General features: G+C 35.3%; 1 protein-coding gene across 7 annotated transcripts in view; it reads right to left on the bottom strand.

Annotated features, from left to right (window-relative positions):
• KDM6A (lysine demethylase 6A) overlaps positions 1-26,920 on the bottom strand; it is an 89,838-nt gene that overhangs the window by 31,629 nt on the left and 31,289 nt on the right. For 2 of the 7 annotated variants that reach the window (XM_058441842.1, XM_032756763.2), the window contains exons 6-16: positions 22,754-22,852; positions 22,393-22,612; positions 21,695-21,829; positions 21,087-21,242; positions 20,437-20,532; positions 19,122-19,223; positions 18,063-18,458; positions 11,544-12,322; positions 4,293-4,422; positions 2,614-2,719; positions 1,776-1,981 (exon numbers count right to left, since the gene is read on the bottom strand). In XM_058441842.1, the coding sequence (XP_058297825.1) occupies positions 1,776-1,981; positions 2,614-2,719; positions 4,293-4,422; positions 11,544-12,322; positions 18,063-18,458; positions 19,122-19,223; positions 20,437-20,532; positions 21,087-21,242; positions 21,695-21,829; positions 22,393-22,612; positions 22,754-22,852 (2,425 nt within the window). The remainder of the gene's footprint in view (positions 1-1,775; positions 1,982-2,613; positions 2,720-4,292; positions 4,423-11,543; positions 12,323-18,062; positions 18,459-19,121; positions 19,224-20,436; positions 20,533-21,086; positions 21,243-21,694; positions 21,830-22,392; positions 22,613-22,753; positions 22,853-26,920) is intronic. The other 5 variants (XM_058441844.1, XM_032756769.2, XM_058441843.1 and 2 more) reach the window with 4 other exon arrangements.

Raw genomic sequence — 26,920 nt, 5'->3', positions numbered from 1 at the left:
ATGGAGAAACCCCGTCTCTACTACAAATACAAAATTAGCTGGGTGTGGTGGCACATGCCTGTAATCCCAGCTACTCGGGAGGCTGAGGCAGAATTGCTTGAACCTGGGAGGCAGAGGTTGCAGTGAGCCGAGATCACGCCGTTGCACTACAGCCTGGGCAACAAGAGCGAAACTCCGTCTCAAAAAAAACAACAACAAAACCCCATGCTTTCTTTGGTTATGGAACCCTCCCCATTTAAATAGACTGCCTCTTACTATCTTTGCTTTTCAACTCCTCCTCCAAATTTTCCTTTGATGATCTTTGACTCCTTCTTACTATTCTATTCTGACTATAATATTGCCAGATACTTGAAGTATCTTGAAAGTCTGAACTACAGATTTACATGGACAACGAATTCACTGCAACTCAGTAAAGTCAAAGGATAGTTTTTATTAGATGAATTTCTTTGTAGTATATAGGGAGCGGCAGGGGGAAAGGAAGACAAATATACAATTTACAGGTAGAAATGCTATCTTGATTGAAAATATGAGTTGGCAGAATTTTAAACAAAGACAACAAGCAAATCTAATGAATCACAAATTAAAGACTTTCAGCCACATACTGTCAGTGGTAGGACATTTGAAGAACAAACAACTTAGTGCAGACAAGTATTTGAGTAATACGTTTAATAAACTCATTTGTTTGGATGTATTATGTTCACTTTGTAGGAGAATTCACAAGGTTCTCATTACAGTGCTAGAGGATTTTTGTAATGCTTCAGTGCTGAAAGGGCTATATGGGTCTTTTAATAATAATAATAATCCTCTGATTATTTTTACATTTTTGTTTTTTAATTTCCTCCTTCAGATTTCTCTTACAGCCTAAGATTGGTAAGAAGAACACTAATGTTTCCTGCAGGAGTTGTCTATGAGATAGCACTAAAGAAAAAAATGAGACGACCAAACGGGATTTTACAAGCATAAAATAAACTTGAGACTTAGTTTATCCTCTAAATCAGTGGTTCTCAACCAGGAGTGAATGTGCCCTTCAAGGGGTATTTGACATGTCTGGAGATATTTTTGAGAAGCCAGAGATGCTAATAAATACCCTGCAAGGTGCAGGACAGTCCCCCCACAACAAAGAATTATCCAGTCCAAAATGTCAATAGTACTGAAGTTAAGAAACCCTGCTCTAAAAAAAAGTATCCCAGAAATGAAGGAGACATTTCACTAGAAGTAATTCTATTTCCCCATGATGTTATTTACTTCATGAATCCATCAGTTTGTTTAGATTTTACCAAAAGCAAACTGAGGGTGGGTGCGGTGGCTCACGCCTGTAATCCCAGCACTTTGGGAGGCCGAGGTAGGCGGATCACTTGAGGTCAGGAGTTTGAGACCAGCCTGGCCAACATGGTGAAACCCAGTTTCTACTAAAAATGCAAAAAAGTTAGCTGGGTGTGGTGGCACGTGCCTGTAATCCCAGCTACTCAGGAGTCTGAGGCAGGAGAATCGCTTGAACCTGGGAGGCAGAGGGTGCAGTGAGCCAAGATCATGCCACTGCACTCTAGCCTAGGCGACAGAGGGAGACTCCGTCTCAAAATACACACATACGTACATACATACATACATACATACATACATACATATATACATACAAGAAAACTGGAGAGCACTTACAAAGTATTTTATGTAACATAAAATGATGAGATGCATATAAAAGTAATGTGTCCTTTCAAAACTCCAAAGTAAAATCATCTTTAAAATCCTAAAATAATCTTTAGGATACAAATACTTACTCTCAATGATTCCTGGAATGAGGAGGCCTGGTACTGTGCATATTTAGCAATTGTAGTATGAGATCTATTACTTTCACAATGCCAGATTTTCTTTGTTCCAGTGGGATCCCAGTTTTCATCTGCTGGCTGCTGCAACTGTGTCCTCACTTCTACCATATGTTCATTGTTAGCTTCCACCAAAGTTTTAGTAGAGAAAAGTCCCAGGTCTTCATGAATACATAAATGTAGTTAAAAAACGAAAATTATATTTGGAATAATATTTTAAGTGCTTTTTTTTTAAAGGAAGAAGGTAAAGCATTTTATGGCACTGTATCCAGTTCCCATAAAAAACTAGGGCCTCTGCACAACCTGAGCTATGTGCCAAGTTTGCAGAACCATACGCTGAAGCCCTGAATCTAACTGCTATGTCATCCCATCCGAGAAAGAATTAAGTGTGAAAGGACTGAAATTTCACTTATTTATTTAATTTCTGCAGATGCCAGGAAATACTTATGGGGCTATAGTATTTATTAGTAGCATCAAATTTCACATACATTTTATAATCAAATTTTTTCTATTAACCTAAATCACAATTACGTAAACAGACCAAAATAATAGCTAAATTTAAAAACCTCCACCAAATTGCCAGTAACCAGTATCACCAACAATATATTCACATCATGGATTAAAGAAGTGATATACACACACTCTCTCATTCTTAGTACTAAAAAAAATTAAAATTAAAATACAAAAAAGAAAAGAAAAAAGAAAAAAAAGCAAAGTTTCTGCCAGTGCTTGAAAAGTTAAAAGATAGCAAAAGAAATAGACAAACTTTTTCCTTTTTTTATTTAAGGCTTACCTAACTTAAGAGCTCCAGCAAGGCCACGTATTACTGTAACAGGGTTGTTCGGATTTGTACAAAATTGATGTAATGGAGGAAAGAAAGCATCACGTTTATTTTCCAACTGTAAAATTAAAATATGTGGTTAGATCTCAGGAAAACAGAGCTTTTATTTAAATATTATGCTCCAAATTAATATTCATTATTTTTCACAATTTAAATAAAGCATTTTATGGGGTGATATTTCTCTTTGACAGTATCTTATCACTGTGACTTTTGATTCTAGTTTTAATCAGATAGTAACCACATACATTTCTCCTGTCCATTTTATCATGACAAAAATACGTAGGAGAAATGAAACTGAAATTAAACTTCAAAATCAAAGTGTTTTAAATATTATTCAGTCTTAAAATGAAAAGACAATCTTGACACATGCTGCAACATGGATGAATCTTGAGGACATTACGTTAAGTGAAATAAGCCAGTCACAAAAAGACAAATATTGTATGATTCCACTTACATGAGGTATCTAGAATAGTCAAATTTATAGAAACAGAAGGTAGAATGGTAGTTGCCAGGGGCTGGGAGGAGGGAGAAATGGGTAGTTGTTCAGTGTGTAGTTTCAGTTTGTCAAGACGAGAAAGTTCTGGAGATTGGCTGGACACCAATGTGAATATGCTTAACAGTACTGAACTGCACACTCAGAAATGGATAAGATGGTAAATTTTATGCTATGTGTTTTTTAAAAATCACAATAAAAGAGAGGGAAAGAAAAAAAATCATGCCTAAACAAATATTATCAAAGAAAGCAGACTGAAGAGGACCCATAAAAGATAAAAAACTTAATTTTGCATTTTTTTTTTCTCCTCAGAGCTCACTTTACAAGTTTTTTTTACATGTCTATCCCAGTGCTTCCCTTACATAGTAAGGGATAAACAACAACTGGTTGGAGGAAGAATTAAAATGATAATATTTGGCCTCTAGAGGGCAAGGGGGTTAAATCTGTAAAACAAACTCTAGTACCATTTTATACATGCAAGACCATTATACATATACTACCCTAACTTTATACTTACAAAATTTTAATTTGGGATAGAAGCAGGAAAATGAAAGGAAATAGGGTAGGAAGATCTATTTGGAAGAAACAGAAATAGGAATTGCTTTGATTGAACTCTTAATGACTTCCTATATCAGATTCCTATATTTCTATAAAGTAAAATTAGTATCTAGTTTTAAATGTTTTAAATTACCTATTAAGTTTTTAGTGACATACATCTACTATCACACTTATGTTCTCAAACACTTATTTTGAAGATAGCATCTTTTTTGGGGGGTAGATGTATAAAACAGAATGAATGTTAAGGTCCACATAACTAAGTAGAATGCAGATTTAAAACCCAGTTTACTAAAAAAAAGTTACATTTTTGGTAGCTTTTTCCTAACACTGCTCAAAATTAGGGCAATAAAAAAATATTTCTCATGATTCTAATATCATCACAGTTAATAGCTGAGAAGGCTTTTAAAAATGCTATTACAAAATCTTTTTGAATATATCTTCCCCCTCGCCCCCAAAATATTTAATCTGCTGCCAATAATTGTAATGTTTCCTAAAGGGCATCCATGTAAATTTAAAGATTTTATGAAAGACAGGTAGTTGCAAACACTGTTTTATTTCTAGTCAGTCAATTCAGACTCACGTAAATACTAGGTGTAGGTGGATTCAACTTGTCCTTTGGCAAGGGAGGGTATGGTGAAGATGGTGGTCTTGGAGGTGGACATTTATCCAACAAAATGCTACTGTTAGATAAGCCATTTTTACCTAGATTCAAAAAAAAAAAAAAAAAAAAAGAAGGGATAATCAGTTGTACATTTATTTGGAAAACAGAAAAAAAAAGATTCCTGAATTAAGTCCTAATTAAATTACTAGGCATTTGCACAAGTCCATGAGATGTGGGATGTGGATCCATCAGGAAAAACACTAAGAACGATTATTAATTTCAGCAAAGACTTGATTCCTATATATCCTCCACTGAAGGAAAATAAAAGATATCACAACATATAAATTATTGATGATATTCCTTATTTTGCTTGTAATTTTCCAATTTATTTTCACCTAAACAACAAACAAACATGAGCTTACAATTTCCTCTCTACCATCACATTCTTTTCCATCAATGTTAAAATATTAACTTGACCAAAAAAGTTCTAGGTAATAGTAAAAAACAGAATGTCTCTTTTCCTATGTCTCATCTTAGCAATTATAATCAGAATATCTTTGTAACAACTCTCAAACCTGAGATTTTTTCCTTTTTCTCAAACCAGAAAAAAATTTCCTGTGCAACTCCTTGACTAATAAAATTCAGCAAGATGCCAATCTACTAACTTGTACAGTAAATTATGCTACTTCTTTTTAAACAATGCATATAACTGCTATCCACCCTCTGACACTGTATATAATTAGTACTTACTGGTATTTAGGTTGATGAAGGTATCACTCTGTTAAAATTATAAATTCTTAAGATAGGGTAGAATTACTCCCTAACAATAATTCTTTTAGTACAAGCAAGAAAGATATTTCCAACATTTCTACCAAACTTAGGAAACCAACAAGAAATAATTTAGAGCTTTCAAACCACTCCAGTTTAACTAACTTACCACACCGAATTATTACAAGTTCAAAAGCAATCAATGCCTTAAAATATTAAGTACTCTTAATATATTAAATTTCAAGTAATAATTTGAAATTTTCAATTATTCTGGGAAGTCAAAAACTCTAACTTTACTTAAGAAGGAATTAGCTATTTTCATCACAAAGAATAAAACAGGTTGAAACAAAATTTTCCTTATCTTGCTACACTGAACAAAATGTTACAAATTAGCCTGTTTTGGTTGATACTAATGAAAACTAGGGCTTAAACTTTCACTGCCATAGACTTTTAAGATGTTATACTAAATAGCATCATGGGTGTTACACGTTCTTAATTTTTTCAACTACAACTCCAAGTAAAAACAAAAAAGTTCATGGCAGGTCTCAAAGGAATGACTTACGTTTAAAATAATTGACTTTTAAATAAAAATATATGAAAATATTATTAAACTGAAATTTTACATTCAGCTAACAAGTAAGGTTAAAGGTTGAATAAATTTTCTGTCCAAAACTAGTTTTCAATCTCTTTCCACAAAGCACATGTGCCTTGTACATTTAAAGACAGATATACACTTAAGCTTTTAGATTTGGGTATAAAATTGGTAGCAATTTATAAACTCCATCAAATTTTTGCTTTTAACATGTAGAAAATTTTTGGTGAGACTGGGAAAGAAACAATTCAAGTATTATCATTAAACCAATGCAAGATAAAACAGTTACAATATCTACATAAATAACAGTTTTCATGCTGAATTGTGTATCTGCCACTCTATCGAATATAAGCAAAATATGACACACAATACAGAAACTCTGTCTTTTAGGAAAGGAGATGGATATACTACTGTAGAGTAAATGGTTACTATTTTGAAGAAACTGAAATATATGAACCATGTATTAAAACTGTGCTATAAAAGAGCATCTCAAACTAATTAAATGTGGCACCAAAATTTAAGCTTCTACAACATACTGGACATTGAGAGATGAGACTAGAAAACAAGGTTTGACAGATTAGTAGAATTCTGTCCCTGTCATTTATACAGTTCTGTAACAATTAAAAAAGAGACAAACGAGAAAGTAAAACAATGGAAAATGTTGTTGCCAATATTTTAAAATAGAAAACAAAAAGGTGGGGCATGACTAAGGGAGCTGATAACAATTCAATCACTTGAATGTTGCAATTACAATTTTAGACATGAAAGAAGCAGAAGTATTATAACGGCCTTTTAACGTATACCACTGACCACTGCAACATTAAGATAAACTAAACAAGAATCAGATTAAAAAATAACCAGTACTTTAACTACATATATGGAAATAAAGGGATATACAATAGTGCATACAAGTCATACCTAGCAGTTTCTTATTGTGTTTGAAATGCTGACTACCTGCCTATTAAAGGTCAATTTTCAAACACATAGGAATTTCCCTGAAGGAACTGACGGTATCTATAGTGCTCTGCATAGCAAATATAAGCTATTTCCACTTAAAATATATTCACCAATGCGAAGGGCAGGGCTGTGGATAACAGGAATAGACTTTATCTTCTATGTAAATATCCAACACTGTTTAGAACATCTCAAGCCAAATAATAACACTTTCATATAAAAATCCAAAGTGGAGAAAGGAGTTGAAGAAAGAAGCAGATTTTGGACTAAAACAGCATGGTACTGGTACCAAAAGAGAGATCTAGACCAATGGAACAGAACAGAAGGCCTCAGAAATAACACCACACATCTACAACCATCTGATCTTTGACAAACCTGACAAAAACAAGAAATGGGGAAACGATTCCCTATTTAATAAATGGTGCTGGGAAAACTGGCTAGTCATATGTAGAAAGCTGAAACTGGATCCCTTCCTTACACCTTATACAAAAATTAATTAAAGATGGATTAAAGACTTAAACGTCAGACCTAAAACCATAAAAACCCTAGAAGAAAACCTAGGCAATACCATTCAGGACATAGGCATGGGCAAGGACTTCATGACTAAAACACCAAAAGCAATGGCAACAAAAGCCAAAATTGACAAATGGGATCTAATTAAACTAAAGAGCTTCTGCACAGCAAAAGAAACTACCATCAGAGTGAACAGACAACCTACAGAATGGGAGAAAATTTTTGCAATCTACCCATCTGACAAAGGGCTAATATCCAGAATCTACAAAGAACTCAAACAAATTTACAAGAAAAAAACAACCCCATCTAAAAGTGGGCAAAGGATATAAACAGACACTTTTCAAAAGAAGACATTTATGCAGCTAAAAGACACACGAAAAAATGCTCATCATCACAGGTCATCAGAGAAATGCAAATCAAAACTACAATGAGATAACCATCTCACACCAGTTAAAATGGCGATCATTAAAAAGTAGGAAACAACAGATGCTGGAGAGGATGTGGAGAAATAGGAACACTTTTACACTGTTGGTGGGACTGTAAACTAGCTCAACCATTGTGGAAGATGGTACGGAGATTTCTCAACGATCAAGAGCTAGAAATACCATTTGACCCAGTGATCCCATTACTGGGTATATACCCAAAGGATTATAAATCATGCTACTATAAAGACACATGCACACGAATGTTTATTGCAGCACTATTCACAATAGCAAAGACTTGGAACCAACCCAATGTCCATCAATGATAGACTGGATTAAGAAAATGTGGCACATATACACCATGGAATACTATGCAGCCATAAAAAAGGATGAGTTCATGTCCTTTGCAGGGACATGGATGAAGCTGGAAACCATCATTCTGAGCAAATTATCACAAGGACGGAAAGCCAAATACTGCATGTTCTCACTCATAGCTAGGAACTGAACAATGAGAACACATGGACACAGGGTGGGGAACATCACACACCGGGGCCTGTTGTGGGGTGGAGAGCGGGGGGAGGGATAGCATTGGGAGAAATATCTAATGTAAATGACAGGTTGATGGGTGCAGCTGGCCAGCATGGCACATGTATACCTATGTAATGAGCCTGCACATTGTGCACATGTACCCTAGAACTTAAAGTATATATATATATATACAACACACACATATATATATATATAAAGCAGGTTTTGGAATGGATTTAGAGATTATCCCATCTTAAATCCTTTTCTCTCATTTTTGAAATCTCTCTGAGAAAAGTCAGAGTAGGGGGATATTAATTGTTACCCAATTATTTAAAATATTGGCTTAAACTTACTTTCAAGTTTACCCACATCGTTTGGTAGGCAGAGAAATGGTGAAAATGTGGTCTGTGATAAACCCATCTACACTTTAGTTATCCTTTGTTAGGTAGCTCCTAGACCAGATATGTCAAGTCTCTTGTACCTGTGTTACTTTCCCCTTGAGTTCTGGACTCTTGCCCAGCACAGGCCACCATCAAGAGAACACAGAAACGGCAAACAACATGACACCTATCATTTGCATTCTTACCTTTTTCTCTATGCCTCAAAAGATTTTTATCTCCAACTTATCAGAGCACTTTTTTGTCTCTTCAGTAATTGAGTCCTGGATTTACTGGAATAACCTAAGTAACCCCAGGGATCTACAGTGTTTTGATGAATCTAGCTGTCTACAAGATTTTATATATATATATATATATATGTATATGTATATATACACACACACATATATACGTATATATATATGTGTATATATATGTGTGTATATATATATATAAAATTAAGTCTCCATAATAAGGCAAAATTGCCTATTCAAGTTAAAAGCTGAAAATAAAACTATAAAAATGTACTTAAATACCCTGAAATAAATGTTCATATATGCCTGGAAAATGAAATGGAAGATTATAATCTTTAATACATTAAGAAACACAATCAACACCTATAGCATAAAGCTTTACTAATACAAACTTATGAAAACTGCTACTATACACAGTTTGTAACTTGGGGAACAGAACATAGCTCTATGGAACTCTTTCTGACAATATTCCTCCTTAGGTCCCATGCAGTTCATGATGTTAGTTTTGGACCTCTAAATCTTCCCCATTTTCTAGCAACTGTCCTGAGTCTACAGAGAGAGGATGAGAGAGAAAGCCCGTGATCTAGCAGTTAGAGCAGCAGTACCTAGGAAATAGGACAGAGGCCCTAGCAGATGAGTGAGGAGCAGGTAGAAGACAGTCAAACTGGCAGTGAATCAAGGCACTGTCTAAGGACAGCCAAGTGTAGCATTAAATCTGAACACTCCCTATTTTCTGTAGGCCCAGAGTTGAAGTGAATGATAGCGTAACTTCAAAAAAAAAAAAAAACTAATATAAAAACCTATAATATAAAAATTTCTAAAGAAACAAATTTTAGGAACTCAAGAACCTCACTATATGCTTTAGAATAATTTCATTTAGAGATCATCCAATGTCCTTTTAAGTTACTGACCTTAAAAAATCTTGTAAGACAGTTAAGATTAATTACAGTAATCACCATATTGTAGGTCACTAAGGAAAATGCTGCCAACAATGTGGACCCAATAAAGAAAAAAATAAAATATAAAAAAAGGATGTAATTTCTGCCCTAGTCTATGTCAGAATAACAGCTAAACAGTTAAAATTTGACAGGAAATAATGAAATAGAAACTAATAGAAAATAAAACAAAGACCAGCCGGGCACAGTGGCTCACGCCCGTAATCCCAGCACTTTGGGAGGCAGAGGCGGGTGGAACACTTGAGGTCGGGAGTTCGAGACCAGCCTGACCAACATGGAGAAACCCTGTCTCTACTAAAAAATACAAAATTAGCCAGGCGTGGTGCTGCATGCCTGTAATCCCACCCAGCTACTTGGGAGGCTTGAGGCAAGAGAATTGCTTGAACCCGGGAGGCAGAGCATGTGGTAAGTTGAAATCACACCATTGCACTCCAGCCTGGGCAACAAGAGCAAAGCTCTGTCTTAAAAAAAAAAAAGAAAAAAGAAAACACAGACCAAAAGGTATTTTAAACACTCACTCTTTAAAGAAAAATAACTATAGTGTAATTTACAGTAAAGTTCTAGTGTCACAATTAAAGTGATAAATTTAAATTAATTAATTGAAATTTCTTCCCCATACTCCATTGCTCCTACCCCACATCCCTCCCAAGCAGCAAACTTATATATAAATAAAATTTAATTTCACCTCAATCATTTGTCAGTGACAAATATTTAACAGTAGACCCAGGATACCTTCTAATAATATAATTTGAACAACAGAAAAGATAATCACACTTTTACATAACAATAAATAAGACATGTAAGCACTAGCAACTGCAGGAAGAGGTTTATATGGCTATAAATAAGAATTATTTTGAACTTTAAAATGTAAAAGCTATATTAAATGGTCAATGTAGCCAAACTACAACTAAAGTTTATATTTTCTATTTATAGAATGGTTATTTTCTATATATCATGACAATCTACAACCAAAAATCTTTTCAAAATCTACTATATGTCTGCTCAAACTTAAAATTTAATGTATCAGAAAATATTACAGAATTATTTCTTGTTTGTTCAAGTTATGTTAACTAAATTTCATTCAAGATTTAGTCACTTATAGAGGACAATTACAAGTAAATGAGAAAAATTATATATGTGTCATATACAATGAAAAGGGCAGTAAGAATCTATATGTCCTCCAAATATCAGAGAAAGATGATGCTGCCTGATCCTTTGATTCTTCTTTTGTGGGACAGAGGAGGTTCATTTCTTTGTAAATTTCTGAGGCCCTGCCCTTCCTAGACTAGCAGAATATGTCTGGCTCCTTCCAGAATGGCTGACAGTCTGTCATGTCTCTCCACTGCCCATTGCCCCTGACCTCTTCCTTCCTCTTCTGCCTGCTTTATAACCTCTTCTAGATTCAAATAAAACAGTCCAGTTTTTTCAATTGTAAGCAAAGACTAGCCTTGATAATTGATGGGGTCCATTCCTAGTCTAACATTTAATAGGCTCTGATCAAAATAATAAAAAAAAACCAACAGGGTTTTCCAGCCTTGCTGTATTTGGCCAAATATGATTTAACCCATTCTCTTGTTTAAATCCCCAGAGCGAAGTCAATCACACTGAAGCTGACAACCTAGTAACCGGTAGAGGGCAGTAACAGCACAATCAGACACACCCACTCAAAATAAGCAATTTACAGGAATACTTCTCACATCTGATTTGACTACAACATCTAAGCATAACAAAGCTTCTGTCAAACTCTTAGATGAATGACTACACCATCTTTTGCTTACTTCCCATATCTTAAAAGGTCCAAATTTCAGCATTCTGATCATGCCAGTAGTCAAACATTTTCACTTTGATGAACTTTCCCACACTAACCTGCATGCCTTCAGAACTTCTGCTGAGCTGGGGTATATGGACACAGACATTGATGGTATGATCTGTGGACTAGGTTTGTGGTTAACCAGAAGCAGATCTGTTTTCATGGGGCTCTGAGATTCTTCCATCCCTTCTCCATTAATTGTGTGTAGCCCACTGTGAGGGCTGTTAAGGCTGGTAACACTGTTTGTGGTTGTCTGCTCAGTGGATTTTGGAGAAGGTGTTGCTGTGGAAATGGCTGAAGATGGTGAAGAGGCAACAGAGTTATCAGTCTTTGTATGAACAGCTGGGTGGATGTTATTGACTTTGTCACAGGTTCCAGTACCCACATTGTTATTGGCTTTTCCCATCAACAAGGCAGAGAGCTGAGGATTGTCTGAACTTAGTAAACCTGGTGACTTAGAATCTCCATGGCTAGGACTGCAAACAGCATCTGCCGTCATCTGATGGACATGATTAGGAAGTCCCTCGACACTGGCAGTGCTGTTAGGTGTCTCTCCAGTGTGCCTGCTTGTTTCAGGCACCGTCAATATGTTTCCTGAAGGCTTGCTCTCTTTGGTTAAGGTAATGCCTTGTTGTCCACCTGAGGTAGCAGTGTGAGAGGAGAGGTGATTGAGAGCAGCCCCCTGTGTTACTGAATTGCTAGGCAGGGTGGGATGTCCATTCTGATTCTGAATACCAGAGCCAGCTGCCTGGAGATGCTGGGAAGGCCCAGTGGAAGAGATAGGTCGTTCACCATTAGGACCTGCCGAATGTGAACTCTGACCTTTGTGAAGCCCCTAAAAAGAAAGAAAAATAGTTTAAATCTAATATTAAGCAAACTCAGAATATACAGAATTTAAAACATTAAAGAGAAAAGCCACTAAAAGTAAATATCTAACTGTATAAGATAATTTGACCCAAGTCCTAAAGTTATCAAAAAGCACCTGTAACTTAATCAGCATTTAACATCTTTAGAGAAATTTTCCTTCCTTGCTATCTAAAATGACTCCATTATTAGTATAGAATAAACTACTTCAGATGAAGCATTACAAATTTTAAGTTCCAATATACATATTTTCATCTCTAAAATCAGACACGGATAGACATATATCATTATTAATAATTAAAAGCTATGACCATGGATCAACATAAACCAACTCTCACTGGTCTGTGATCTGTTAAAAGATTAATATAGAAAGTGAGTTCATTAAGCCTTTAAAATTATCATTAAAATATAATCTTCTCTAATTCAAATCCTATTGTTAAAGTAGCTATCCTCAAAATTAAGGGCAGAACTATTAAATCCATGAAAATATTTCAAAAAATACCTAAAGTTTCCCCATCTATTCATCCACACATATTTAGAAGACTAGATAGGCTTGGTGCAGTGGCTTATGTCTATAATCCCAGCACTCTGGAAGGCCGAGGCAGGAGGATTGCTTGAGGCCAGGAGTTCGAGACCAGGCTGGGCAACACAATGAAACTCCGTCTCCGAAAAAGAGAAAGAGAAAGAGGAGAGGGGAGAGAGAGGAGAGAGGAGGGAGAGAGAGGAGAGAGGAGAGAAGAGACAGAGAGGGGAGAGAGGGGAGAAAGGGGAGAAAGGCGAGAGAGGGAAGGAAAGCAGGCAGACAAGCTAGGTGTGTTGACAACTGTGCTTGTAGTCCAGCTACACAGGAGGCCAAGGTGGGAGGATCTCTTGAGCCCAGGAGTTTGAGTCAGCAGTGAGCTAAGATGGTGCCACTGTACTCCAGCCTGGGTGACAGAGCAGAACCTTGTCTCTCTCTTTTTTTTTTTTTTTTTTTTTTTTTAAAAAAAGGGGAGAAAAAGACATTTTAAGTCTCCACTAATGACTTTGAGATAAACTTCATTTTCATCACCTTAATTTGAAAACTTAGAAAAATACACTGCTACTGTTAAAGCAATCTGCGAGGGCAGTATACTGTTAATAGAAGTTTTAAGACTAGAGGAAGATCACTTAGGGCATTTAATAGAATGAAAATACGATAACTAGAACTAATTTTTACCTGAAATTTGCCTCTGGTGTCACAGAGAAACTTCTTTAAGAAGAATATTTTCATTTCATTTTACTTACAAAATAATTAAATAGGACAGCCAATTTTTCAGCAACACTGATTAAAGTAACATTGGAATCATAAAACAAGAGTTTACATTTGGAGTTGAGATTACTTCAGCAACAAGGTTAGAGAATTTTGTCAGTAATAAGCTATAAAAGAATAAAACTATAGCTGATGACAAGATATTTATATACTAAAAGGTGCATTTAATCATCTAGTTAAAATCAGCTAGCATGCCCCTAAAATCAGTTTCTGAAGCTGAAAATTTTAAACTAATGCTTTTACTCAATAGGCTTATCTACCTAAAAAAACTAGATATATTAAAAGTTGATACACATTGGCCAGGCACAGTGGCTCACACCTGTAATCCCAGCACACTGGGAGGCCAAGGTGGGCAGATCACCTGAGGTCAGGAGTTCAAGACCAGCCTGGTCAACACGGTGAAGCCCTGTCTCTACTAAAATACAAAAATTAGCCGGGCATGGTGGTGGGCGCCTGTAATCCCAGCTACTCGGGAGGCTGAGGCAGGAGAATCACTTGAACCTAGGAGGCGGAGGTTGCAGTGAGCCAAGATCACACCACTGCACTCCAGGCTTGGCGACAGAGCCAGGCTCCATCTCAAAAAAAAAAAAAAAAAAAAGTTGATACACACCAATGAGTGTGTAAAGGAGTGCAATTAGTTGTAAATGATTTAATAAGTAACAAAGTTCAATCATAATAAAGGCTAAAATTTGTAAGTTACATGAAAATTTCTCATAAAGCAAAAACACTGCATATTATAATCATATCAATATTTAAAATATTATCCAAGAAAGTCTGGGTAGGTGAGTTAAAATTTCATCAAATGTAAAATATTTAATTCAGAGGCTAATTATTTAACAAATACACTGATTACAATATGCAGACATGTGACAAAGTAACTATTTTATTACATCTTCTCTATCTGCAAATCAAGGTATTTTAAGCTATAAATTCTTTAGAGTACTTGCTGAATAATCACCTACAATTAATATAATTTTACTTTCATATCTTAAATTATACCCTTGCTACCAATCTGAATAAACCCATTCAACACTGTAATGTAAATTCCTCCCTTGATCAAAAGCTAAAAGGTAGATATACCATATAGGTCTATCAATTGTCTAGTTTTCATTACAATTTCAAAAATTATTCAAATAGGTTTGTATAAGACAAGTTAACAAAAAGGCCTCTTTAGAGTCTATGATATTAATACCATATATCAATAGCAGAGACAGAGGCTTCCCAGCTGTAGTGATATGCAGAAACTTCATTTGGGAAACTTTTGACTTGGAATCAGTTCAACACCATTTTCTAAACAACTTTCTCAACCTCATTACTTAAATTGTAAATTTCCTACAGATAATGGCTTTGAAGGGTGTGTGAAGCAAAGGCTGGGGCTCCCTGCTACTTAGTATGGTAACTTACAGAAGCCTCGTGGCCTGCCAACTGAGGAGTTCCTTTTTATTAGAATTACGAATTACGTTTTTAAAGAATATCACATTTCCAAAATAGGGTTAAGAGAGTATTGAAAACTTCAGCAACTAAGTGAGCCAAAGAAGTAGATGTGAGAGAAAAGAAAATAGAACTATACTTTACAATCATAACAAAGGCTTTCATTTATTAACTTCCAGTTATACCTTAGAACTATGATAGGCATTTTAACAAAAATCTCGTGTTATCCTTTTAACAACTGTTTAATGTTTAAAGACAATGAACCCCCAAAATCCCATCCTCTCACCCATTCGAACAATTCCCCTTTCTCCTTTGCCATTTTCTCCCTCTCTACTGAATCTTTCCCATTGACTTTTACTGTTATTTCTCTCATTTTAAATTTAAAACAACAAGACAACAACTCCTAATCCCATTTTCCCTGTCAGCTACAGCCCGTTGTTGTTGTTCTCTTTTATGTCACGGTATATGGAAATGGAAGCCTTGGCACTGCGCAGTGTGTAGCCCAAACAACTGGAAGCATGTGTGCTGGAACTGTCTATACTTGCTACTTCAGTTTTTCTCTGCCGATTTTATATTATCTTGAAGCGAACTACAATTAGGCTTTTGTACCCCAATAATCCACTGAAATTGCCCTTATCCAAAGGTCAGCGTATCTTTTCTGTAAAGGATCAGACAGCAAATATTTTAGGCTTTGTGGGTCACCCAGTATCATATATTATTCTTTTTTTAAAACCCTTCAAAAATATAAAAATCATTCTTAGCTCACGGGTTATAAAAAACACAGGCTGTGGGGTAAATTTTGCCTGTAACCTGTAGTTTCCTTACTCCAATAATGTCAGCAAATATCTCAGATGGTCAGTTTTCAGTCCTCACTTTATATGACCTATGAGCATTATTTGATCATGTCCTCCTCCTTGAAAAACTTTCTTCATTTGGCTTCCACGGCATCACTCACATTGTCTTTGATCTCCTACTACGTCACAGGTCAATCTCTTCTATTCTTCTTTGCTAATTCTTCAATTTCCTAGCCTAATACACGGGAATGCCCTAAGGCTCAATCTTGAGTTCTTTTCTCAATCTGTTCTCACTGCTTGGTGATACCATCCAGTTTCATCCATCCTTCTAGTTGGTCAGGCCAGCTGGGACTCCTTTCTCACACATCACTCTATATCAACTAATCCTGCTGGCTGTACCTTCCAAATATACCCAGAAGCTGACCATAATCTACTACTACCACTCTGGGAGCCATCATCAACTTTTAACCTGGATTATAGCTATAATCTCTAAATTGGTCATACCATTTCTACTTTTGCCTCTTTCAGTCTATCCACAGAGTACCAAAGAGGACCTAGTCAAAAACAAAGTTAGATCACATCACTCCTCTGTTCAAAATCCCCCTACAGTTTCCTGGATGCTCAGAATAAAATCCAGTATCCTTATAAGGCTGATCATGATTTAGCCATCCTGTTTCCAGCTGGAGCACATTTCTCTCTCTTCTCACCCCTTGCCTGTCCTGTTCTGCCATGCTTGCCACCTTGATTCTCTTCAAATGTGCACAGCACAATCCTACCTTAGGGTCCATTGCTCCATGCTGCTCCCTAGACCTGGAACAATCTTATCACAAATAGCTTCAAGGCTCACCCCTGTAACTCTCATCCAAATGCTATCTTTCAGAGAAGCCTTCCCTGCCCTTCTGATTTATAACTGCAACTCTCCTACCACCAATCTCTAGTATTCTGCTGTTCCCTTTCTATTAGGGCTTTTTTCCATAGCACTAATCACAACCATCATCTAACATTATATATGTATTGCTTATTTGTTTACTGTCTATTTACCTACACCAAGTAGAGACATCTCAGTATATTTTCTTTACTGATGTATTCCCAGAGCCTTGAGTAGGAAATGAACCTAGCAGGTACTCAGTATTTCTCTAAGAATGAATAAAGTACTAATCACTTTAGATCAGGGTCCCACCAAGGATATTACTTCAAGAATAAACTTAAAAATCTTAGAAAAAGAACTTATTTCAGTTTTATCAATAATATAAGACTAACCGACAATCAGCCAAATATTTCTCTTTTTAAGTCAAATATTTCTCATAGTAGATTAATAAAAGTACAAGCAATTTGGCTATAAGTATTGAGAGCATTTTCTTAAAGCTTACTCTTTGGCCCTTCAGTTTCACCTCAGCGAGTACCCATATCATGGAAACAATCCAAAATATGGGAAATACTATGCACATAAACATTCAGAAGTAAAAACTTAGAAATTAAATGTCTAACAAATGTGCTAACATTGAATAAATTATGACCCATTTCCTTGACAAAAATAATGTTCATGCAATTCATTACTGTTTCAAAAACTTTAGTGGATCAACTTTGCCTTCAAGATAAATTTGGCCTCTCCTTCAGCCTCTTATTTCACCCTCCTCTCTTCATAACCTATCTTCCAGGCACACTTCACCAGCCCTCTCCTCCCCTAAACTCTAGTTTCTGGAAGACTCTAACATCTTGGTTATGTGCTCTCCTAGGTACTCTGATAGAACTTTCCCACCAAAGTCACACTTCACAGTTATTATGGTAAATACTTATTCACCGGTCTTTTTCTCCCACTAAAGCAAATACCTAACACCTAGTTTAGTGCCTGATCTTAAGTAGGCAGTTTATGCAGAAATGAACTAAGTAATATTACATAAATGTGCTTATGATGCCACTGTAAATTAATGGTACATTTTGGGTGATTTATATGATCTGTTTTCTTCCTTTGTAAATTTGCTAAGTTATCTATGTCGATAGAGACTGTACAAAGGGAACGAAGATATACTCATGTATGTACATAATGAATCACAATGTAGTAACAACATTGTAGTGCCACAAAATTCTTACAAAACCAGTTCCCCAAATACTTCTTTCTTCTTCTCTCAAAGTATATAAAACCCAGTAAAAACAATTATGTGAAAAGCCAACAAGGAAGCTAGTCCTCCTATTACCTGAGTGGAGTTAGATAGTTGGTTTTTCCACGGCTCCTCTGCGCTGCTGGTCAGGTTTGTGCGGTTATGAGGTAGAGTGAGTGCGTTTCGCTGCAGGTAAGGCACGTTTCCATTACTTCCACTTCCTGTTATATGATTATTGCCTATCAAAATAGTGTCTGTACTTCCCAGCGTTCTTGATGTGCTACAGGGAACATGGCCTGCAGAAAAGGGTCCATTGGCCAAAGGCTGCCCAGGGCAGGCAGGACGGACTCCAGGCTGAGAGACGCTAGGCACTCTGGTCAGAGCAAGCTGTGGCTGCTGGCCAGAGACTGAGTTTGTAGGCAGTGATGAGTCAGCTGTTGGCCCATTAGGAATTCCAGTAGATCGTACCTGTGCAACTCCTGTTGGTCTCATCTGTCAAAAAAACAAAGGAAAAGTAAATGCTGGTTGTGTAATTTATAGGGGAGAGAATCTATAGGAGATTCTCTATGAATCCCCAGATGAATATGAAGATGTATAATTAGGGAATGTGTGATTTTACCCAAATGCCTAATTTCTCTAAGTTGAGAAATACATACTTTAAAAACAAGAAATTGTATTTGTTCATTTTAAAATAAACTTCCTTGAAAAAGCAGAAGTCTGTTTAAAAAAAAAAAATCCCATTAGTAATGACAAAAGGAAGCAGCTGAAAATTATAGAAAACGACCCAGAACTTACAGGTCCTTCTCTCAATCACAAAAGAGGGGACATCTCAAAATTTCATTCTGTTACATCCATGCCAGATCCTGTAAACTAAATAAGCCCTAAAAACCTTGCCTCAGTACTAAACAAACCCTTAGAATATATGTGAAATATCATGTAAATAAATAAAATACAAAGTATCTTGTTCAAAATTATAGCTGCTTTTGTCTAAAAATCTCCGTCAATTACCAGTATTTTAAGATACAGAGATTACTAAATTCTGTCAAATACCAGTAGAAAGTAAAAGTGAACATAAACATGCTCTAAAATGACATTAGAGTCAATAAAAATACTCAAAATGCTAACAAATTTCAGGGAAAAATATGCTATACACACTTGGTGTTGTTGCATTAAGACAAACTGACTTTCCAGCTGTTCCAGCATCAGTTTCTGTGCTGGATTTAAATTATTTCTATTTGCGCGGAGCTGTTCCAAATGCTAGAAGAAGAACAAAAAGAGAATATAGTCAAAGATATATTTAGGAAATAAGATCACTATTCTAAGCAACCTTTCCCTGAAATGACTAAACTCAGAACTACTCTCTGGTCAAACATACCGTCTTCTGACCAACAGTCATACACTCCAAGATGAAGTCCTTTAATAAGCTTGAGAAATATAAGAATGAACTAAGCATTCATCTGAACAAGATTTACTATGAGTTCTTTGTAATAGATGGGCATGAAATTTTACTCATCCATACAGTATTCTTAGGTATTCACAGAGAAAGCTCTTGAAGCTTAAAAATATATTGACAAGTATGCTAAAAGCAGCACTGTCTGGAAAGCAAAGTCTGAAGACAACCTGAATGTCCAAAATTACTGATCTGCCTAAATAAAGCTGTTACATCTATATAAAGAAATATGATGTAACCATAAAAGAACAAGAAAGCCCTTCACATATTGACATGGAAAAGTCTGTAAAATACATTGTTAACAGCAAATAAGAATCCTATCATTTGTGTAAAAAAGAAGAAAAATAATAATACATGTGAGAAAGGGAGGGATGTATATTTGCCTGTACATACATAACATACCTCTAGAATGATAGATAAGAAATTAGTAATACCAGCCGCATTTTGAGTGGGTAGGGGCCAGAATTAGAAGAAAACTTTACCCTATATACCCTATATTTATACTTTATGCAGTGTAAACCACGTCCTGCTTAAAAAAAAAAAAGAAATTAAAAACAAGAATGAATGATCTGGTAAATGCAGGCTCATTTTACTTTGGTGCATATTAATTGAATGTACTGCCATTTAACTTATAAGAATTAATACTTAGGGTTGGGTGCAGTGGCTCACATCTGTAATCCCAGCACTCTGGGAGGCTGAGGTAGGTGGATCACTTGAGGTCAGGAGTGCAAGACCAGTCTGGCCAACATGGCGAAACCCAGTCTCTACCAAAAATACAAAAATTAGCTTGGTGTGATGGCACGTGCCTGTAATCCCAGCTACTCTGGAGGCTGAGGCACAAAAATGACTTTAACACAGGATGCGGAGGTTGCAGTGAGCCGAGATCGTGCCACTGTACTCCAGCCTGGGTGACAGAGCAAGACTCTATCTCAAAAAAAAAAAAAAAAAAATTTAATACTTGTTTGCTACCTCTACTCCTTTTTAATAGAAAAAACAATTTGTCAAAAACATCTTACATACCTGTAATTTCTGTGGTGTCAAACACCATGAATGAGCTTGTTGCTGTACTGGAGGATGTGACACAGCATGTCCACCACTCCAATTGTCAGAAGTATTCTGAGGAAAATCGATTTAAAAAAAAATTAAAGAATATTTGGTTAAATCCACAGTTAATAATAATGGTTAGAGGAGGCCAAATGACTATGAATTGGAATATTTACATGTTAAAAAGCTGTTATAACATTAAATTCTTTAAAAAATAATTTTACATGCATATTAAACTTAGAAATCATACATTTAAAAATTACTATTTAATAAGCCACCCAAAAAGGCCCACCCTCAAACTATGGCCCAAACGGCTAGCCTAAATACCACACTGTCCACTAGATCCAACATTAAATTTATTTCAATGTCAGTAAAAAGTGATGATGAAAAGTGTGCTGAGATCTTAACGGCAGGGAGATGAATAAAATGATTTGATGAATGCAAATTTATCCCTACTTTCTATATTTAATATGATACTAAGGGTTTGGGATGGAAAAACTCAAACCTTTCACTCTTTGATGTCCACAAATTTAAAATAAAGGACAGGAAATGTTCAAACTGCACAATTTCAGGGCAGCTGAAGCTTCTTTTTTGACTGGGATTTTCTATTTCTCTAAAACATATACCTTTGTTGGACTAGATGTTCTTTTCCTCTTGGCAGGACTGGACAGGTCATCTACTTGGCTAGAAGGAATCATGTGTAGTGGCAAGGATTGCTGTGAAATTGGTGTTTGACTGAGGCCTAATACAGGTTCAGTATTTGGATGATGAGGTTTACATGCCTAAGAATCACAGAAGGAAGACAAAAATAGGGTTCTATATATTCTTAATTCATTCCTTCAAATTATAAAACTTTACAAGCTGCATACTTTTCAAAGCTATGTGGACATCGCTGATTGCAATGATTGAAAATCAAAATTAAATGATTCATCAATGGAATAATGTGTACCTTCCTTTGAAAAACTTGCCTTAAAAATTAAATAAACCACTGTAGCATTATTTTAAGAAATCTCCTTCAAAATCATGAAAATGCACAAAGGTTCTAAGTTGGTACCCCAAAATCTCTTCCCATATTAGAGGGAATTTTATTTTGATCTAGATTCCCTTTGCAATTAAATCAAAAGGCTTTTCATTACTAAAAGCCTCCTGTGCTTAGTAAATTAAGCTTGACCACTAGAGAATTGAAAAGAACCCTTAAAGCTGGGCACCTGCAGAACATAACCCAACTTCTCACCTGCTGTGCTGTGTTCATGGCACCCTGCCTGGAGGTAAGCTCTGCGGGAATTGGTAGGCTCCACGCCTCCTCAATACTAGGAAGTAATTTAGTTTTATTCTGTAGACTACCTTGTGGAAGGTTACACAACTGAGCCTAGGAAAAATTATGTAAAAAGCAAATTTAACACAAGCCTACTTGAGTAAGAGCAAGTCCACTAAATCTTCCTAAATGCTATAGCTAATTGTTTTTAAAAGAAAATAGATTCTAAATTTGGGGTTTTAGAAGACACTAAGTATAAACAGGGTAACCGGAATATAAACCTTTGTGAGAATCAAAACAAAGCTGAGCTCTGTTTTCAGAGTTCTCATAGCTGTCTTCTCATGAAACTCCAAGCAAGAGTGAAAGACTGTTTGTGTTTTCTCTAAAATGCTATGACAACTTAAAAATGTAGACAGTACATAGAAAAAAATTATGTAAATTAATATGCATCAACAGAGTAAATGTGCAAAAGAGCATCTTTAAAAATACTGCATATCTTACTTAAAATGAAAAGTAAAATAATATTACAAGCTATGGTATGTTTACATGTTTACAAAATATGGAAACAGATCATAGACATCAAAACACAACTAGACAAACTTTCCAGCCACCCTCCTTCTGCCTGAGTGTTCTGGGGAAATATGTGGCTTTAAAAAACTGCTATTTAAAAATTTTACCTGTAAATACTTAATTCGTGCTGCAAGTGCAGAGGTATTACTACAACTTTTGCTTCTAGTTGCATTTAAGTAGCATTTAATGGCATCCTGAGGCTGGTTGCAGGATTCATAGAGAGTGCCTAGGTCCATCCAGGCTGCAGCATGGCCATGGTCCAATTGTACAGCACAAATATAGGCCTGTAAAGCATCCATGGGCTGATTTTGCTGCTGATATAGCACACTGGAAAGAGAAATTAAGAAAAAATAAGTCAACTCAGAAGAACTGCTTGGTTTTATAATGATTTAAACTATGAAGTACCATATATGTGATGCAACCATCTTTGTGTATCAATTAAATTACTATTTTTATACAAAGGCTTACCCTATTGAACACCATGTATCTGCACTTGCTTCTGATTTATCAATAGACTGCCTATAAGATATAAAGGCATCCTGAACTTTCCCAATACTTGAATAGCACCTGAGAAGGGAAGGGAAAAAAAAAAAAAAAATCAAGAGAATTCCATTAATACTGAAACAAATTAATCGGCTGAAAGGATGGACTATATATCACAGCAAATTTTTTTAAAACCCTAATAAGCTAATATATTTATGTGTATGTGTGTGTATATACTTGTTAACTATAATCAATATTATAATTAGCCCTCCAACAAACCATATTATAGTCTGTCTTACAGGTGCTAAAAAGCATGCTGCATTAATGAACTCTATTAAAATGATTAGGGGACATATCACTTCAATATTATAATACTGAGAGCTGCATGCACATGTGCACGCATACACACACGCCACTCTTCCACTCTTCTTATATAGCTTGACCTCTAGTTTCCTATATGGTCAAAATACAGAGTTAAAAACAAAAACACTATACGTTGGTAAGATTTGCTATATCAGATTTCAATTTTCCTTTCCCAAGTAACAACGCTGAGGGCAATAATTCTTTAGTTCATAAAAAAAACGCACATGTAAGACACAGTTAATCTCAAACTAAGTATCAAAAATAGCATAAAGTAAAAAGTAAAAATAATATAAAGTATAATATTTTATGACTAGTAAAGTTAGCAAGGTAAGATTAATGATTCAAAGACTGTAATTTTCTTAATGTGAATATACATGATGGATACACAAATAACAGTTGAAATTATAAATAGTGAAATTATCTTCTTATTCTTGGCACTAAAGGAAAAAGAAAAAAACAAAAACCCAGTCCCTATTTTCATGAAGCTTACAATTTAGTTGAGAACTGAAGATACATTAAAAATGTCATGATGTCATATCAAATGGCCAGTATAGACAATAATTGGCCTGAGAATTTAGGATAAGAAGAGACCATCATATAATGCAAGATCTAAGAAAGGCAAAAAAAAAAAAAAAAGGGAGGGGGGAAGAGAAAGAGTAAGGAATTTGAATATGTAAACATGCATATTATTTAGTGATTCCTAATTGCCAGCCAGTATATGGCACGTTTGCCAAGCAAACAAATTGGAAAGACAACACACACACATACATACATAAAGTTTTTCCAATAAACGAATTAATATTTATGCTGTAATTCTCTTATTTTGGATATTATTGGCTGACAGTAAATTGCAAAAAAAGGTTAGTGTTTTTACTTGCCCAAACACCATATTTCTATCCTCATAATTATTCTTTGAAATTTTACTGATTTATGTAACCTAAAATTCTAGGAACCACTGATTCAGGCAGAGAAGATGAGAAAAGGCGTTTTAAATGGGTTTGAACAGCATGAGCAAAACCTAATGAATATACAAGAAAGCACAGACACAAAACAGTAGAGAATTTTAAATCCAGCCAAAGATTACCCTAAAGTTTGCTTTTCTAACAAGGAGAATAGCACATTGAAAGTGCTTTATAGGAATATTAATTTTCTAACAATATGTAGGGCAGACTGAAAGGAAAATAGTTATAGACAGTGAAAAAAGAGGGTGGCTACATTCACTGGTTTGGAACAGGTCAAAATTGGAGTGAAAGTACTGGCAGTGGCAAGAAAAAAAAGATGAGAGAAACAAGAAACCAAAAGATTGATAAAGGCTTTGTGATTAATTGATTAGATGTTCACAGGGTGGGGGCTGTAACTTAGTGTTTAACCTTGGTAAAAAGAAAATGGTGATCTTTTGGTAAAAGTAAAAGGAGAAGGAGCTTGTCTGGGGAAGAATATGGTGAATATGGTTTGAAATATGCTGACTTTGACATGATGTGAGGACATTAAAATGGGAAATGTTAAGTAAAGAATAGGAGATGTTGTCCTGGAGTTTAAGATACCTTTAAGTGTTGAAATCTAGATTTGGAATTCATCCATATGGAAGAGAGGCTGTAAAAACACAGGACACCTACAAGGGAGATGTAAAAGCCTAAGGAATCACTAATCCTGTGGTTTGAAAGATGTAAGAAATGTCCGTGATTGAGACAGAGAAGGCAGTTTCAGAGAGCATCTACAAACTATTTTATGAAGGAAAAATTCATAAGAAGAGATCAGCAACAATGCCAAACAGGAACAGACACCAGCATGAAAGGGAATGCTTAACAGATAGTAGAAAGCATGCTCTTCTGTAGTTGTTGTGAAATCAAAGCCATCTCAGATTTATAGACAAATCTGCCTAATTGCTGGGAGAAATAAGCAGTTCTTCCCAAAACCAATGTTTTAACATTCCATTCCTACAAAGTCAAAGTAGGAAACCAATGTGTCCAGATACAGATGTCCCACTCCAACCATCAACCACTTTTCCTCTAATAAAAGTAGGTTCCTCTGAGATAGTCTCGTGTAACTAAAAAAGCCCTGGGTGAATCTAGGGTCTAATCCCTGCTCTCATACTAATTATCTGTGATTATGAACCCACTTTCTAAATCTTTGAAGTGACAGGATTTACAAGGTTAACTAGGTGACCTCCCTGGTCCCTCCCAGTTGTAATATTCTATAGTTCTGTGATAACACAGTCAACGATTGGTGCTAGCATAACAGAATATCACATTACAATTTTACTTTGATATATAAGTGCCAAATGACAAGCAAAGTCCATCTTCAACACAGTCCTGAAGGCAGAGGTTAATAGAAAGCCTAAAAAATATTACAGTCATCAAACCCCAAAATTTCTTACAACTGAGGTCTTCATTTGGAGCTTTAAAAACTTCTAAAACATAATTCATTCATAAAATGTTTCTTACAAGAAACAGAATAGAAGCAACACATTAGAAGGCAGTGAAAGAGAATATGAAAAGTCTAAAAGATTCAGAATTTTATTATTACAGATGGAAAATAATATGTCTAAAATGATAACCTTGAACCTGAAACCAAGTTAAATTGTGATAAGTATCCTTTACTTAGTCAGGAAAAGTATATTGTATATTTGGAAAAATTTACCCAAAAAGATTAAATTAAAAACATCATAATGTTTTACAATGTAAAATTAGTTAACTGGAAAAAAAATGATAAAATACTGCTCACTGAAATACTGATGATGAAATACTGCTCATCGAAGCTAAAAATTACAGCATGACTATGATAGTTAATTCTACACATGGTTCATTATAATTTTATGTAACTAGAATTTAAATTTAAAAACCTATACTAAAAAGACATCTACACTACTGTATTAAACTATCTTAGGTCAGAAGGAACATACTTTCTAGTATACATTCGTTTTAATCTATGCTAAAACAAATTTTCATACATAAACCTGAAAACAAGAGACAGGCACCTACTGTTTCCCAGTTCCAGACCTCCTTTACAGTCACTATATGAAGCCTCACACTCCACAACACTAATAGTAATAGTGCTAGCTCCAAAAGCAAATGGAGTTTAGTTAGTTCATTTCATCCATTTATCGAATAGCCATTTTGTCAGGCAAAAAGATACAAAAATAATAAAATCCAGTTTCTGCTACTGTAGAAGAGAAACACAAAAGTTTGGACCCTCCAGCTTTATTTAGAAGCAACCCAAATTAGGCTCTTTTACAAGCCTGGGGAGGGATTAGGAAATCCTCACCAAAAATTAGGTACCTTTTCATTCAACTCTTATTGTATGTTAATAATGAGTTAATCAAATGTTTTTAAAATTTTTTTTCTTAACCTTCTAAGCATAATATGAATAATCAAATATTTTTAGAGAAGGAGCCATATTAATATTACTTTGTCTCATACAAGCATACTTTCCTTAAAGGAAAAATGAAGCCATATAATTAAAATTTAATGTGATTATATGGCAAATTTACTTACAATCAAGTATTCTATGTAAACAATAACAGAACAAAACTTTAAAATAGGATAATTTCTAAAGAAGTCATAAAATTGGAACCTTTAGAGCAGGAAGGTACCTAACAGATCATCTAACTCAGGGTTTCTCAACTACAGCATTATTGACATTTGGAGCCAGCCAGTCCTTTGCTATAGAGGACTGTCCTGCGCATTGTAGGATGTTTAGCAGCATCCCTAGTCTCTTCTCTACCCACTACACGACAGTAGCACACTTCACAGCAGTGATGAAAGAAATAAATGTCTCTAAACATTGTGA

Source organism: Hylobates moloch, unplaced genomic scaffold (genome assembly GCF_009828535.3).
Source record: "Hylobates moloch isolate HMO894 unplaced genomic scaffold, HMol_V3 SCAFFOLD_7, whole genome shotgun sequence".
In the NCBI taxonomy this organism is placed as follows: domain Eukaryota; kingdom Metazoa; phylum Chordata; class Mammalia; order Primates; family Hylobatidae; genus Hylobates; species Hylobates moloch.
The sequence above is the reverse complement of the archived record's forward strand: the minus strand, read 5'-3'. Positions and strand labels throughout refer to the sequence as shown.